At 40.2% G+C, this 13,893-nt stretch overlaps 1 protein-coding gene across 1 annotated transcript in view; it reads left to right on the top strand.

The window, feature by feature from the left end:
• TMED10 (transmembrane p24 trafficking protein 10) overlaps positions 1–13,561 on the top strand; it is a 35,623-nt gene extending 22,062 nt beyond the window's left edge. Inside the window, exons 4-5 of the mRNA XM_047795273.1 lie at positions 9,556–9,682; positions 10,405–13,561. Of these exons, the coding sequence (XP_047651229.1) occupies positions 9,556–9,682; positions 10,405–10,526 (249 nt within the window). The 3' untranslated portion in view covers positions 10,527–13,561. The remainder of the gene's footprint in view (positions 1–9,555; positions 9,683–10,404) is intronic.
• The last annotated feature ends 332 nt before the right edge of the window (positions 13,562–13,893 follow it).

The raw sequence follows: 13,893 nt of genomic DNA, 5'->3' as shown, positions 1-13,893 counted from the left end.
AGTGTGCATAGAATAAGGGGAAGGGGGACTGAGCCCTTCCTATCCCTGTCATGAGAGACTCTGGGGGCAGCACAAAAATGGCTCTTCAAATGAAGAGCACCTTTGAAAAACCACAAGAACTATTTAAGATTGGAGGATTGATCTTTACAGAAAGATTAGCGTGTTTTTACCCAGATCAGAGTCTTTCTACAACAGTACCCGAAGGCATGAAGAAAAGGTGGGGTGTAGGAAATACAGATGGCTTTTGAAGAAGGTAAACTGAATAAACAAAGGAAAGTTGCTTTAAGTGATTTAAGCAAATTCTCTAGGAATGATGGAGCGGGAGAAGTTGTTCTATCTTTGGTCAGAACTTAGAAGGGAAATATCCTAAAATGGAAGAAGACTAGAAGCCACTGGCTGCTTCTTCAACAGGAAGTAGTACTGCAATAATTGCAACTCTCCAGGTCTTGCCTCTTTTTCCTAGTTCATGGGTTCAGTTGAACAAAACTAGACTGAGTTATTTGTAGGCAGGAAACAGGAGCAATTGATGGAGCTGTGAGTGGAAGACAGTTCCTAGTGGAGACTCTTGCTTGTTTCTGGCTCCAGGATAGTTTAGTTAAAAGAGTTAAAGCAAGAGCCTCTTTGATGAACTTAGGAGTAAATCGAAAAATCCTTTTAAGTGTTTATGATTCAGGAGAATCCTGATTATATTTAAACAATATAATATAAGTTAAAGTGCTGTTGTAAGGTCTAAAACACTAAGAAAAATGTTATATTATTATGAGGTAGAAGAGTAGGTGAAATGATTTTCAGTTTTTGAGTACTGCTGCTGTATCATCCACCTCAGACAATTCTCTAGGCAAGCATTCATTGAGTTGCTTTTATGTGGAATTTTGCCTTTTGTGACTTTTCCCCTCTAATATGATGGCCATCAGTAGGTGGTATATATTAAATAACAGGACACTTGGTTTATATTAGACATAGTTTGTTCTTCTCTAAAATAGATGGTATTCAAAAAGCAAAAAAAAAAAAAAGGAGTTCCCGTCGTGGCGCAGTGGTTAACGAATCCGACTAGGAACCATGAGGTTGCGGGTTCGGTCCCTGCCCTTGCTCAGTGGGTTAACGATCCGGCGTTGCCGTGAGCTGTGGTGTAGGTTGCAGACGTGGCTCGGATCCCACGTTGCTGTGGGTCTGGCGTAGGCCCGAGGCTGCAGCTCCGATTGGACCCCTAGCCTGGGAACCTCCATATGCCGCGGGAGCGGCCCAAGAAATAGCAACAACAACAACAACTACAACAACAGAAAAAAGACAAAAATAAATAAATAAATAAAATAAAATAAAATAGATGGTATTACGGTGAGTTTACATATAGAATGATGTGGGCTGTCAGATAGCATTTTAGAACCTATACCTCCTGGAATTGCCATCACCCTTAAACTTTGTTAACACTGGGAAAAGTCCTTTATTTTTCCTGACCTTTTACTTAACCCAGGAGGGGAATCCCTAGCAGAAAGGAAACCACAGTGCTTCCTTTGCCTGCTTCCTGCTTCGGAAGTCTGTCGCGTCCTAAGCCTTTCTTTACGCACATGGTTACAACACAGTTCTAAAGTCTTTTTCTTAACCAAGAAACTCCTCCCAATACTTTCTTCAGTGACCTACCTCCCCATTCCCCCACCCCCCAAAAAAGCAGATCAAACTGAGGCAGAAAGGAAGTGGTTTTGACATAGGCCAAAACCCAGCCCTTTTCTCAGTCTGTGGCTAGGTTCCCTTAACCTTGCTCAAAAATTGGCAGAACATTGTAAATCACCTATAGTAAATTTTTTTTCCCCACTTTTTAGGGCTGCATCTGTGGCATACGGACATTCCCAGGCTGGGGGTCAAATCGGAGCTACAGCTGCTGGCCTACGCCACAGCCACAGCAGTGTGGGATCTGAGCCACCTCTGCGACCTATACCACAGCTCATGGCAACGCCACATCCTTAGCCTGATAAGAGAAGCAAGGGATCAAACCCACAACCTCATGGTTCCTAGTCAGATTCGTTTCTGCTGCACCACAATGGGAACTACCTAAAATTTTTTTTTAAAAAATATCTGTTATTTGTCTCTGGGCTAATGCCTATGACAAGAACATGAATAATAGAAAGCACTTGTTCCTTGGTTAATTACCAGAGAGCACTGAGCATAAGTAGAGGTTTTGAAGCATTTAGTTTCAGGCCCTTGAGGCAAAGAAGAGCCTTTATCTCCAGAGGATGGAGCCCTTCTGCGTCGGTATTTAAATTCAGGAAAGTGGTACGTTTCTTTTAGTTTTTTTCTCATTCAGCATCTCTCTCCTCACATTTTTGGACTTCATAATTCTAAAATCCCACGTGGCCCTTTAAAATTCAGTAGTGGAGTTTCTGTTGTGGTGCAGCAGAAACAAATCCGACTAGGAACCATGAGGTTGTAGGTTCGATCCCTGGCCTCGCTCAGCAGGTTTAGGATCCGTTGTTGCCGTGAGCTGTGGTGTAAGTTGCAGACGAGGCTCGGATCTGGTGTGGCTGTGGCTGTGGCTTGGGCTGGCGGCTACAGCGCCGGTTAGACCCCTAGCCTGGGAACCTCCATATGTTGCAGGTACAGCCCTAAAAAGCAAAAAAAAAAAAAAAAATTTTCAGTAGTAATCAGTGTCTTAATAGCTGGGCAGAGCACTACGCTACCTACTAAGTTGTTATGGAGGATTAGTTAATGCCTGTAACTTCCTATAAAAACAGTACAGAATGTAAGGTGATCTTATTTAAAGGCAGAATGGTTGTTATTTTGTGATGAGAAGCATAGTCTTTTTTGTAGTTTGAAATTTTTAAAGAGAATATGTCCTGAGACATAAAGCACTCTTGATTCTCTCTGTTGTATTTTAAGACCTCTCGCCACTATTTGCCCCTCAGAGGGGAGCATCTCTGTAGAATCAGTATGTGAATTAAGCCATTTCTTTTTCGTTTCTGGTCTCTGAACTAGAACAGCTGTCTTCAGGGACTTACTGTCTAATCTTACAGTTGTGGGAATGAAAGCAATTATTACCCCACCAGAAGGAGTTGTCTGACATATGTGCTGACTCTTGGGCTATGTGTATCCCTTCTTGGCGTGGATGGCAGCATTTTCAACACAACTGAAATCCTGTTTTGCCTAGGGATGCCATTAGTCTGCTATTTGCTACTAACATACACACCAAAAACACAGTTGCCCTTGTTTGAACAACAGCTGAAGACTTTTCAAAAGTTCTGTTTCTCTGAATACCCTCAGGAAGGAAGAACTCTGTTTCTATATACGAGATCAAAAATTCCTTTATTGACGTGGGTTAAATGAAATAACATGGGTAAGCCATCTGACACATAGGTGATCAGTTCAGTAGATTTTAGCTCCTTTCTCCTCCCTTTCTGGAAACTGCCAAGTGGCTATGACAGAGTAAATAGGATCTTGCTAAATTTCATTCGTTTAGCCCTAAGATTGGCAGTATTATCTGGACTTATTTTGCACATTTTTGACCTTTTGACCCTCTGTGAAGAAGCCTGTGATTCGCACGTGGCCCCCTGCCCCCCCATAAGTAGACTTGTCTTTGGATGTAGGTCTGTCTTCATTATCTTGATTGTGTTAGTGGTCTTCACTTTTATTGCTGTGCTTCGACAGTTCACAGGGGCTGCAGAACAGAGCATGGAGATAACAGAGTAATTTGACCAAATCTGGCTTAGCTCAAGAAGCTTCTCTTGAGTTTCTTAGTGATAACCAGGGCAAAGGATCTAGTAGCGATTCTCTAAGGGGCTTGGTTTCACATGTATGTTTTAAGAAGCAGTTTTTCAGATCTAACACCTTTCCTGTGTACAATTCCATATAACTCTGAACTCTTTAGATTCATGGCATTAGGAGAAGAATGGCAGATTTGGATATGGTTTAAGAAGAGTAATTGTACAGTTATTTTGGAGGTGTTGTAGATGTGCAGGGCAAGCTTTCCAGACAGTACCTGCTGCTGCTACAGATGAGTGTGATAGTTACTGTGGTAGAGAAAACTTTCTCCTAGGTCGTGGGCCTTGTGAAAAAGAATGCTGAGTGAAAATAGCTGCAGAGTGCTCCTGACATACAGGGAGTGCTTGCTTCAGGGCACCCGCGACCCTTACTATCTGCTATGAGAAAGTTGGCTCCTTTGAAGAAGGCGTAGAATGGACATAACAGGTCTGTGACGAGTGTGTGTACCATGTGTCAGGCATGTGGGACTATACAAAATATACATCGTCTTAATTCTGTTGAATTCAAGATCCAAACTAGTGTGGGGGGAAAGGATAAAAGCAAAACAGTGTGACTGTGACAATATGTAATTGAGTGTTAGCTGTGTGGCACAGTCTGCGTGTCTTAGGCCTTTGGGAACGAGGGAATCAATGTGGACAGGAGTAATTAAAGGAGACTTCATGGTTAAGGCTGGGAAGATCAGTAGGATTTGGATACCTTTGAGTGTGCATGCTTTTGAAAGTCAGAGATTTGTTTTTGCTTGCATTTTACAGCAGAGCTTTGAAGTTTTGATGCTGAATAAATGCTTCGGTAACCCTGGATTAGGTAGTCAAGAGACCATGGTTCTGCTAGCCTTGGTCTTCCACCCAAAGGACTAAGTAACTTTATGGAATCGACAGTTTCCTCATTTGTAAAATGAAGGCTCTTGACAGTCTTTGCTTACTGAATGGCTAAATGCAGCCCACAAGGGGAATGCTGCCTCCTAGTGGGGAACCTGTGGTGCTCATTGTCAGATAGGCTTTGCTTTGATCAAACTGTTGGCAAAACACAAGTCATCCTTCTAGCCATGGAAGAGAAAAGTAGACTAGAAGAATAATGGCCTGCCTTCACCTTCATGAAACATGTATAATCTCGCAATCTTACAGACACTTTGAACATTAAATCAGATGTTTAGAGTAGTGAATAGTAGTCAGTAGGAATGCTGATAGAAGTTTTCTTGTTAGCTTTTTATACTGCCTACGATATGAAGTCTTTGAATGCTTCATCCTAGGCAAGTGAAGAGCGCCTACCTGAAAATACATGGCTAATTTGTTTTTAAATTTTACTCTATTAGTCTCTAAAATTAGAGTAATAGCAGTATGGAACCTAGAAGTTTGATCGATAAACTAGACAACTTACCCAGATCCTTGCAGCCTCATATACCTCATTAACTTTACCTTTGATCCAGGTGTAGTCATCTGGCTTTCTTCACCTAATTTTTATACCCACAGAATAAAACGTAAACTCGGACTTGCATTGCAATCCCTGCTCCACCAAGCTCTGAGACCCTGGGCAAGTTATCTAACACTCTGAGCCTTAATTTCTTCATCTGAGAAATTTAGGAGTAATATTATTTACTCTATATAGGGTTTAGAGGATTAGTGAGAGTAGAGGATATAAAATATGGATCACAGTCTGGATATATACTAATAGGTCTAGTTCATCATACTACCTTCTTCATCCTCTTCCTCAGTTTAGTTCCAGCCTAACTTTTTTGCCTTATATTTGCTATTACCTACCACCCACCCCCAAAGCAAGTAAGTGTGCAAGTGCACACATGTGAGTATGTACTCACACACACACACACACACACACACACCAGCCTGCTTATAACCAGACTATTCATGGCCTCCTAAACAGGGCCTGCACTTTCCTCCCTCCATGTTTTGGTTTATAGGGGCCCCTCAGCATTAAATATCTGTCTTATCTTTTTAAATCCTATACAATTTGTGAGACCCAGCTCACCCATTTTCTTCTTCTAACCATAATTAATCTCATGCTACTTTTGTTACATTCCAATTTTAATGTGCACCTTTTGTGTGTGTGTGTGTGTGTGTGTGTGTGTGTGTGTGTGTGTGTCTTTTTAGGGCTGCATTCACAGCATATGAAAGTTCCTGGGCTAGGGGTTGAATCAGAGCTATAGCTGCCAGCCTATACCACAGCAACATCAGATCCTTAACCCACTGAGCAAGGCAAGGCATAGAACCCACATCCTCGTGGAGACTAGTTTGGTTCATTACTGCTGAGCCACATCAGGAACTCCTAATGTGTACCTTAGTTGTAGAAGTTAATACATAATGCTTTATATTATGGTTACAGCTCTTTACATGAGCCTCTCTACTGGGACTGTGAGCTTCTTAGGAGCAGAGGACATACTAATTTACCTTGGTGCTTTGCACTTAATGAGCACTCAAAAAGCATTGTTAGGGTCTTAAAATGTTAAAAAAAAAATTACATTTGTTTTGATTTATAGGTTTAGATTAAATGTAGAAATACATTCATTCACGATTTTTGTTACATACCACTGAGTATCCAGGATGTGTTGGATAACTGAAATAGCAGGTTGGTTTTCATTATTGTTTTAGTCTTTTTGCAATTCTTTAAGTTTGCTAGATTTTAAACTAATAGCAGGAATAAAGGTAGTGGGGTTCCCATCGTGGCTCAGCAGCTTAAGAACCCAACTAGTCTCCATGAGGATGTGGGTTTGATCCCTGGCCTTGCTCAGTGGGTTGGGATCCATCACTGCCGTGAGCTGTGATATAGGTTGCAGATTAGGCTGGGATCCCATATTGCTGTGGCTGTGGCGTAGGCTGGCAGCTGTAGGTCTGATTCAACCCCTAGCCTGGGAATGTCCATATGCTGCAGGTGCAGCCCTGAAAAGCAAAATATATACATATGCATACGTACATATATATATACACATACATAGATACACACACATGTATATACATATACAATTTTTTTTTTTCAGCTGCAGAAGTACAACCATAGTTTCCCTTCCAGTTTCTGTTTAGGGAGCTTTAAATCACCTATCTCTAAAGGTGTATCATGCTGTTGGCTTTAAACTATTTCACACAGGAAGCTTCGGAGGGGAAAGTATATATGAGGAGGGAAAATGTTGAACAGCCTAGGGTTCAGCTTATTATATATCTCTTGTATCTTTTTCCTGGGGAATTTCTTTGCTCTGCTCCTCCATATGGAATCAACTAACAAATGTATATTCTAGATTAATGGCAAAACCTGGCATTTGGGCATTTAGCTAGGAGAGTTAGCTCAGTGTAGTAACTAACTAAGCATTGGGCAAATCTTGTACCCAGTTAGCTTTATTCTGTTCTGCAGCTGTGAGTCATACCATTAACTCTATCCAACATTTTAAAATTGTAAGAAAAGGTATCCAGTGAAACAAAACTTAGACTGATCATTGCAAATCCATCACCATATTTTAGGTACCTTAAATATAATCTCAGTGTTTATATCCCTGTCTTAACAACACTTTATAGTTTTATTTTAAATAACTTTGTATTATTCTTCGTATTATGTTCAATGAAGAATATACAGTTCAGCAAAAGATCACAAGAACACCCTCAAACTGCTCTCATTCATTCCATGTTAACTGTTGTTAACATTTAACAGAGAAGAAGAACAAGGAAGGTAAATTAGACAAAAGAAAAGAAAAAGCAGGGAGTTCTGTAGGGAATGTATGATAAATAAGGAGTTAACAGATATAGAAACATTTTTTGAAGAATTCTCTGTGGAAAAAAATTTAGGAGCAACTGGTATATGAGTTTTTAAGATATGGAAAGCTCTGGTTGTTTATTTCCATTTTAAAGCAAATCATGAAATTCCCATTGTGGCTCAGCTGGTTAGGAACCCAACTAGTATCCTTGAGGGTACAGGTTTGATCTTTGCCCTGGCTCAGTGGATTAAGCATCCAGCGTGGCCAGTAGCTGCCATAGCTGCCATAGCTGCAGCGTAGGTCATAGATGCGGCTCACATCTGGTTTTGGGGTGGCTGTGATGGAGGCCTCAGCTGCAGCTTCAGTTTGACCCCTGGCCCATTAACTTCTACATGCCGCAGGTACGGCCGTAAAAAGGAAAAAAAACGCAAATCATAATCTAAGGTTGATAAAAACAAATAGAATAATGAAATCCTCTCTATGGTCATATATCATATGCCTTTAGGTGCTAAATACATACTCTTGGAGGTTTCACAGAGGTCTGCGTTGAAAAAGAAGACAATTTATTTTTACGCAATTCATTCTGTAGCACACAGGGAAGTCCTTGGAGATTTCTTGTGATAACTGGCTATGTAATTAAATGACAAGATGCAAATTTTTATTTTTAGTATTGGACCTAGGATTCATCTGGGCTTTTGAGCTCTGATGTTTTTTTGTTTTTGTTCTTAATTTTTGTCTTTTTGTCTTTTCTAGGGCCATACCCTCGGCATGTGGAGGTTCCCAGGCTAGGGGTCTAATCGGAGCTGTAGCCGCCGGCCTACACCACAGCTCACAGTAACGCCATATCCTTAACCCACTGAGCAAGGCCAGGGATCGAACCCACAACCTCACGGTTCCTAGTCGGATTCATTAACGACTGAGTCACGACGGGAACTCCGAGTTCTGATGATTTAAATCAGCAAACCAGAATTCTCTCATTTTGCAGTTTGAGTTATTATCTTAATGCTGTAATTATATGTAGTTTCTCATTCCTTTATATTCCCTTTTGGGAATTTTTTATTTTTCATTTACTCATTTATTTTTGGCTGGACCTGTGGCCTATGGAAGTTTCCAGGCCAGGGGTTGAACCTAGGCCATAGCAGTGACCCAAGCCACTGCAATGGCAATACTGGATTCTTAACCCACTGCACCAAGGGAACTCCTATTCTCTATTGGGAATTTGGTATGCTTTCTTCTTAAGACTACATTTGACTAATACTATAAATCTTAATTATGCTTATGCTAATAATATTACTTATTTTTTATACATAAGTGGAAGGACAAAATAAAGTGTTTTATTAAACTCAGAAATCTTGGAGAAATAGTACATCTTATTTTATAGGCTACCATATTATAGTGCTTCTGAGATGGGGAAAAAAAAAAGTCTGAGATGGAAACATAGTAGGGAAGGGAATTTTTAGGGGGCTGCCTCATGGCATATGGAGTTCCTGGGCCAAGGATCAGATCTGAGCCACAGCCGCAGCCTACACTGTGACTTTGGCAATGCCAGATCCTTGACCCACTGTGCCAGGTAGGTGATTGAACCTGTTTCCCAGCACTCCAGAGACATTATCAATCCTGTTGTGCCACAGTGGGAACTCCCTAAGTTTTATTATTATTATTATTATTATTATTTTGCCTTTTTTTTTTAGGCCGCACCTGTGGCACATGGAGATTCCCAGACTAGGGGTCCAGTCACAGCTACAGCTGCCGGCCTATATACCACAGCCACAGCAATGTCAGATTTAAGCCGCGTCTTTGACCTACACCATAGCTCAAAGCAGTGCCAGATCCTTGACCCACTGAGCAAGGCCAGGGATCGAACCTGAAACCTCATGGTTCCTAGTTGGATTTGTTTGCGCTGTGCCATGATGAGAACTCCAGAACTCCCTAAATTTTAAAATGTGTTAGAATGAGAGAAGAGATTTTAAGTTTGGTGAATCTTTTGAAGATACTCCTCTGTTACATGTTGCATGTGCGTGTGTTTTATTTTTATTTTTTATTTTTTTGACATTGTGTTCTTGACTGGAGCAATTTTTTCAGAGTGGCTTCATAATTCCTTTCTTTTCCAGATTGCAAAAGTTGAGAAGCTCAAACCTTTGGAGGTGGAGCTACGACGCCTAGAAGACCTTTCAGAGTCTATTGTTAATGATTTTGCCTATATGAAGAAGCGAGAGGAAGAGATGCGTGATACCAATGGTGAGGGCAAGGCAGCTCTGTTTCTCAATAAGTGCTTGTAAAGGAGACAGATCCCCAAATATCAGATTCAAATTCTGGAATACCCTTTTCCTCAGCTTTGCCAACGGGGGCAGTATGGACGGATAATTGCTTACCTCAGTGCTGTTGTTGCTACAGTTTTGTTGCTATTGAGAGCCTTGTTAGGTTTTTAAGGAAATAGGTTTATTTTTTTTCTGTGATAAACAGTTGACCATATTCTCAGTCAGCTTATAGTATCAAACTGATAGTACTAGTAGTTCCCATCATGGCGCAGCGGAAACGAATCCAACTAGGAACCAGGAGGTTGTGGATTCGATCCCTGGCCTCTCAGTGAGTTAAGGATCCTGCATTGCCATGAGCTGTGGTATAGGTAGCAGAGGTGGCTCGGATCCTGCGTTGCCATGGCTATGGTGTAGGCTGGCAGCAGAAGCTCCAATTGGACCCCTAGACTGGGAGCCTCCACATGCCATGGGTGCAACCCTAAAAAGCAAAAAAAAAAAAAAATTGATAGTACTAATCTTTGTAATTTTTAACATTATATATAGAATAATGAAAATTTAAGAAAAAACTATCTGAAATCCTACTGTAAGCCCTGAGAACAGAGTGAAGCTAATTAACTGGCTCTTTCCCCCTGGCCATTGTTTAGCCTGCGAAGCCTTACTTCATTACATTTACACTGCCTTTGTTTTTTTTTTTTTTTTTAGAATCCACAAACACTCGGGTCCTGTACTTCAGCATCTTTTCAATGTTCTGCCTCATTGGACTAGCCACCTGGCAGGTCTTCTACCTGCGTCGTTTCTTCAAAGCCAAGAAGTTGATTGAGTAATAAAGCCCAGCCTCCTCCCACTTGTATCTTAGCCAGCAGAACATCGCTGGTATGTGCCTGGCTTAAGGCATCCTACCAACAGCACCATCAAGGCACGTTGGAGCTTTCTTGCCAGAACTGGTCTCTTTTGGTGTGGGAGGATGTGGGTGGATGTGGGTTACCACCTACACCCAACATGTTGAAGATGGACTTTTTTTTAACTTGGTAGGATTTGGACTGGTTTTGCAACAGTAGGACTATTACTAGCGTCACCTACGACAAAAAATAGGGGTTACCTAGATAATGCCAAAGCCAGCATGTGTACTGGGTTTCCTCAAATGATCTGTGTAAACCATGTTTTCTTTCCTTCTCCCACTTACTCACCAGCTTGGGCTTCCACTCTAGTTCCTTTACCAAGATTTGTGTGACCATGTTGAACTTGTTTCATTCTGATTGTCCTCTTTGGGTTTCTCTGTGGCAACCTTTAACTTTCTCTTGACTCTTAGCTGAAATGTTTAGGTAGCTTCTGGTGATACCCTTTTCATCATTTTATGTCTCTTATAAAGGGTGATGGATGTGACATCTGATAGAAATGAGCTTTGAACTGTAGATAACTCTTAAAGAAAATTACATTTTAGAGAATTAAAATATTTGTGCTCAACTGCTTGACCTTTTTCCTTTTTGTGTATTGATGTGTGTTTAGTCCCATGCAGCTTTATCACATGTGTAGATTCATGTGACCACAGGATGCAGAACTGCTCCATCACATCTCTTTTGCTACCCTTTTATACTCACAGTCACCTCCTTGCTTACCTTCAAGCCCCAACCTCTGGTAGCCACTGATCTATTCACCGTCTCTCTAATTTTGTCCTTTCAGCAATGTGATATAAATGGAATCATAAAGAATGTAACTTTTTGGGATTGACTTTTTTCACTCAGCATAATGCTTTAGAAATCCATCCAGGTTGGTGCATATGTCAATAGTTTTTTCCTCTTTCTTGCTCAGTAATATTTCATGGTGTGGATGTACCACAGTTTGGCTATTCATCCATTGAAGGACATCGGGTTCGTTTTCAGTTTGGGGTCATGATTAATACAGCTGCTGTGAACATTCATGTGCAGGTCTTTATGTGAACATGAATTTTCATTTCTTTGAGCTAAGTCCCCAAGAGAGCAGTTGCTGGGTTGTATGGGAAACACATGTTTATTTTTGTAAGAAACCGTCCTGCTCTTTTTTCAGTGACTCTTGTTTTGCATCCCCACCAGCCATCTGTGTCCAATCCATTTTCTCCACATCTTCATCAGTATTTGCTAAATTATTGTTTTTTATTTTTTAGTCATTTTGAGAGATGAGTGTAATGATACTTCATTGTGCTTTTAATTTGCATTTTCCTAATAGCTAATGATGTTGAATATCTTTTCATGTGTTTATTTGCCATCTGTATATCTTCCTCAATGAAATATCTGTTCCTTTGCCCATTTTATGATTAGATGGTATGTGTTCATTTTATTATTGAGGGTTTTTTTTTAAATTGACATATAGTTGATTTATACTATTGTGTTCGAGAAGTCCTTATATGTCCTAGATATAAGTCATTTGTCAATGTGGTTGCTTAAATTTTTAACATATACAGAAGAAAAAATAAGTAAAATTTACCAAGTCTTACATGGCAAGTCACTGACTTAACTTCTATTCTTACGTGTTCCATCTAGAGAATTAAGATATTAAAAAATAACACATGTGGAAGGATCATGAATAGAGTAAATACTTGAAAATACACGTTGTAAAAACAAAGCTAAGAATCGCTGTGGGAATAAGATGCCTAAAGGCCAATACTAATGTAAATATTAGTAAATGACCATGTTCATAAACAATTGTGAAAAATACATCACTTGAAATTTTCCCCACTTCTCCCAGTAAAGTGGGTGGGAGTTTGTCCTTTCTGTAATCTCTTTTTTAACCCTGCTGACCATTATAGGGCTTGTCTAATGGCCATGGCAAGAATTACAGGACTTAGGCCTTGCAGCTTTCAGAGAAGCAGCAGCATGTTGGAATTTAATAGAGCACACTGCTGTGATGACCTGGATAAGGTACAGAGGTTGGGAGGAGGGACCGAGTTATGTTGTTAAAATCACAGGCTGTTCTGTTAATGTTCCAGCTACTGTGAACCCAAAGGCTTCCCCCGCCCCCTTCTTTTGACTCCCTGTATGAAGTCCTCTGGTGTGGCATAAAAGTGGTTTCATTAATTTGTGCAACATTGCCATCTGCTGTTAAGAAATGATAGCTACTGCTTCCAAGAACCTGGCCGCCAAATCCTCACCATAAAGGGCAGCAGATGTATTGAGAGTCTGTCTGTGGTATTATATATAATAAACAACAGAGAATACATCCAAGTGGGGAAGAGAATAACCAAATCTGTGAGTTAAGCTCTGTCTTTAGACACTTAAAGGTGGAATTCTGTTGTGTATGGTTAGCCTAACAAGATACTCTTTCATATTTCTGACTGGTGCCTTTCCCCTTTTTAGAAGCAATGAAAGCTACTCAGTTGGTTATAATCTTCTGTTCTGACAAAATGTCAAATAAAAAAAAAATAGAGGAGAGGAGAATATTTTATTTTGCCGATGTTTTGTTCCCAAGTGTGACTTTGTGAAACAAATTCTTTCATGTCCTTTCTTTTACTCATGCTGAAACTACTAACTTGGACATTTGTGCTTTTGGTTTACAATTTCATTGATATTACTCCTTGATTTTATCTGGAAATAAAATTTTTTTGTCTTTGACAGGACTAGTGTAAGAGCAAATCAGCTTTGAAAACAAGGATGTTATCTGTTTTCCTCTGTTTTTGAACCTGTTATTTAACACAGTCTGTAAATTATTGATGAGAATAACACAGTTTAAGTAAACTTTGTTATACTATTGTCATAAACCCCTGTCATAAGCCATTTTTCTGTTTGTTTAATGGAAAGAGGCATGTGGGATTTATACAGATTGACTTGTAAGTGTTGGATTGGGGATTTTTGTGTAAATTTTCTCAAATAAAAGCTAGCAGAAACCATTTTAGGTGTATTTTTCTGTTACTCTTGAGTATCTCTGCCTGGATTGGGAATAATTCTTCTGTGTTCCTCAGTGTTAAAGGATGGCAAATTAGGAGTTCCCGTCGTGGCTCAGTGGTTAACGAACCTAACTAGGAACCACGAGGTTGCAGGTTCGATCCCTGGTCTCACTCATTGGGTTAAGGATCTGATTCAACCCCTAGCCTGGGAAGCTCCACATGCCCCAGGTGCAGCCCTAAAAAGACAAATAATAATAAAGTATGGCAAATTATATGTGACAAAGAGGAAAAAAATGTCCATGATTTACTCCAGATGAGTTTATGTGGGCTAGTTA

The sequence above is a fragment of the Phacochoerus africanus genome, chromosome 9 (assembly GCF_016906955.1).
Source record: "Phacochoerus africanus isolate WHEZ1 chromosome 9, ROS_Pafr_v1, whole genome shotgun sequence".
Classification (NCBI taxonomy): domain Eukaryota; kingdom Metazoa; phylum Chordata; class Mammalia; order Artiodactyla; family Suidae; genus Phacochoerus; species Phacochoerus africanus.
This window is presented reverse-complemented; position numbering and strand designations above follow the sequence as displayed.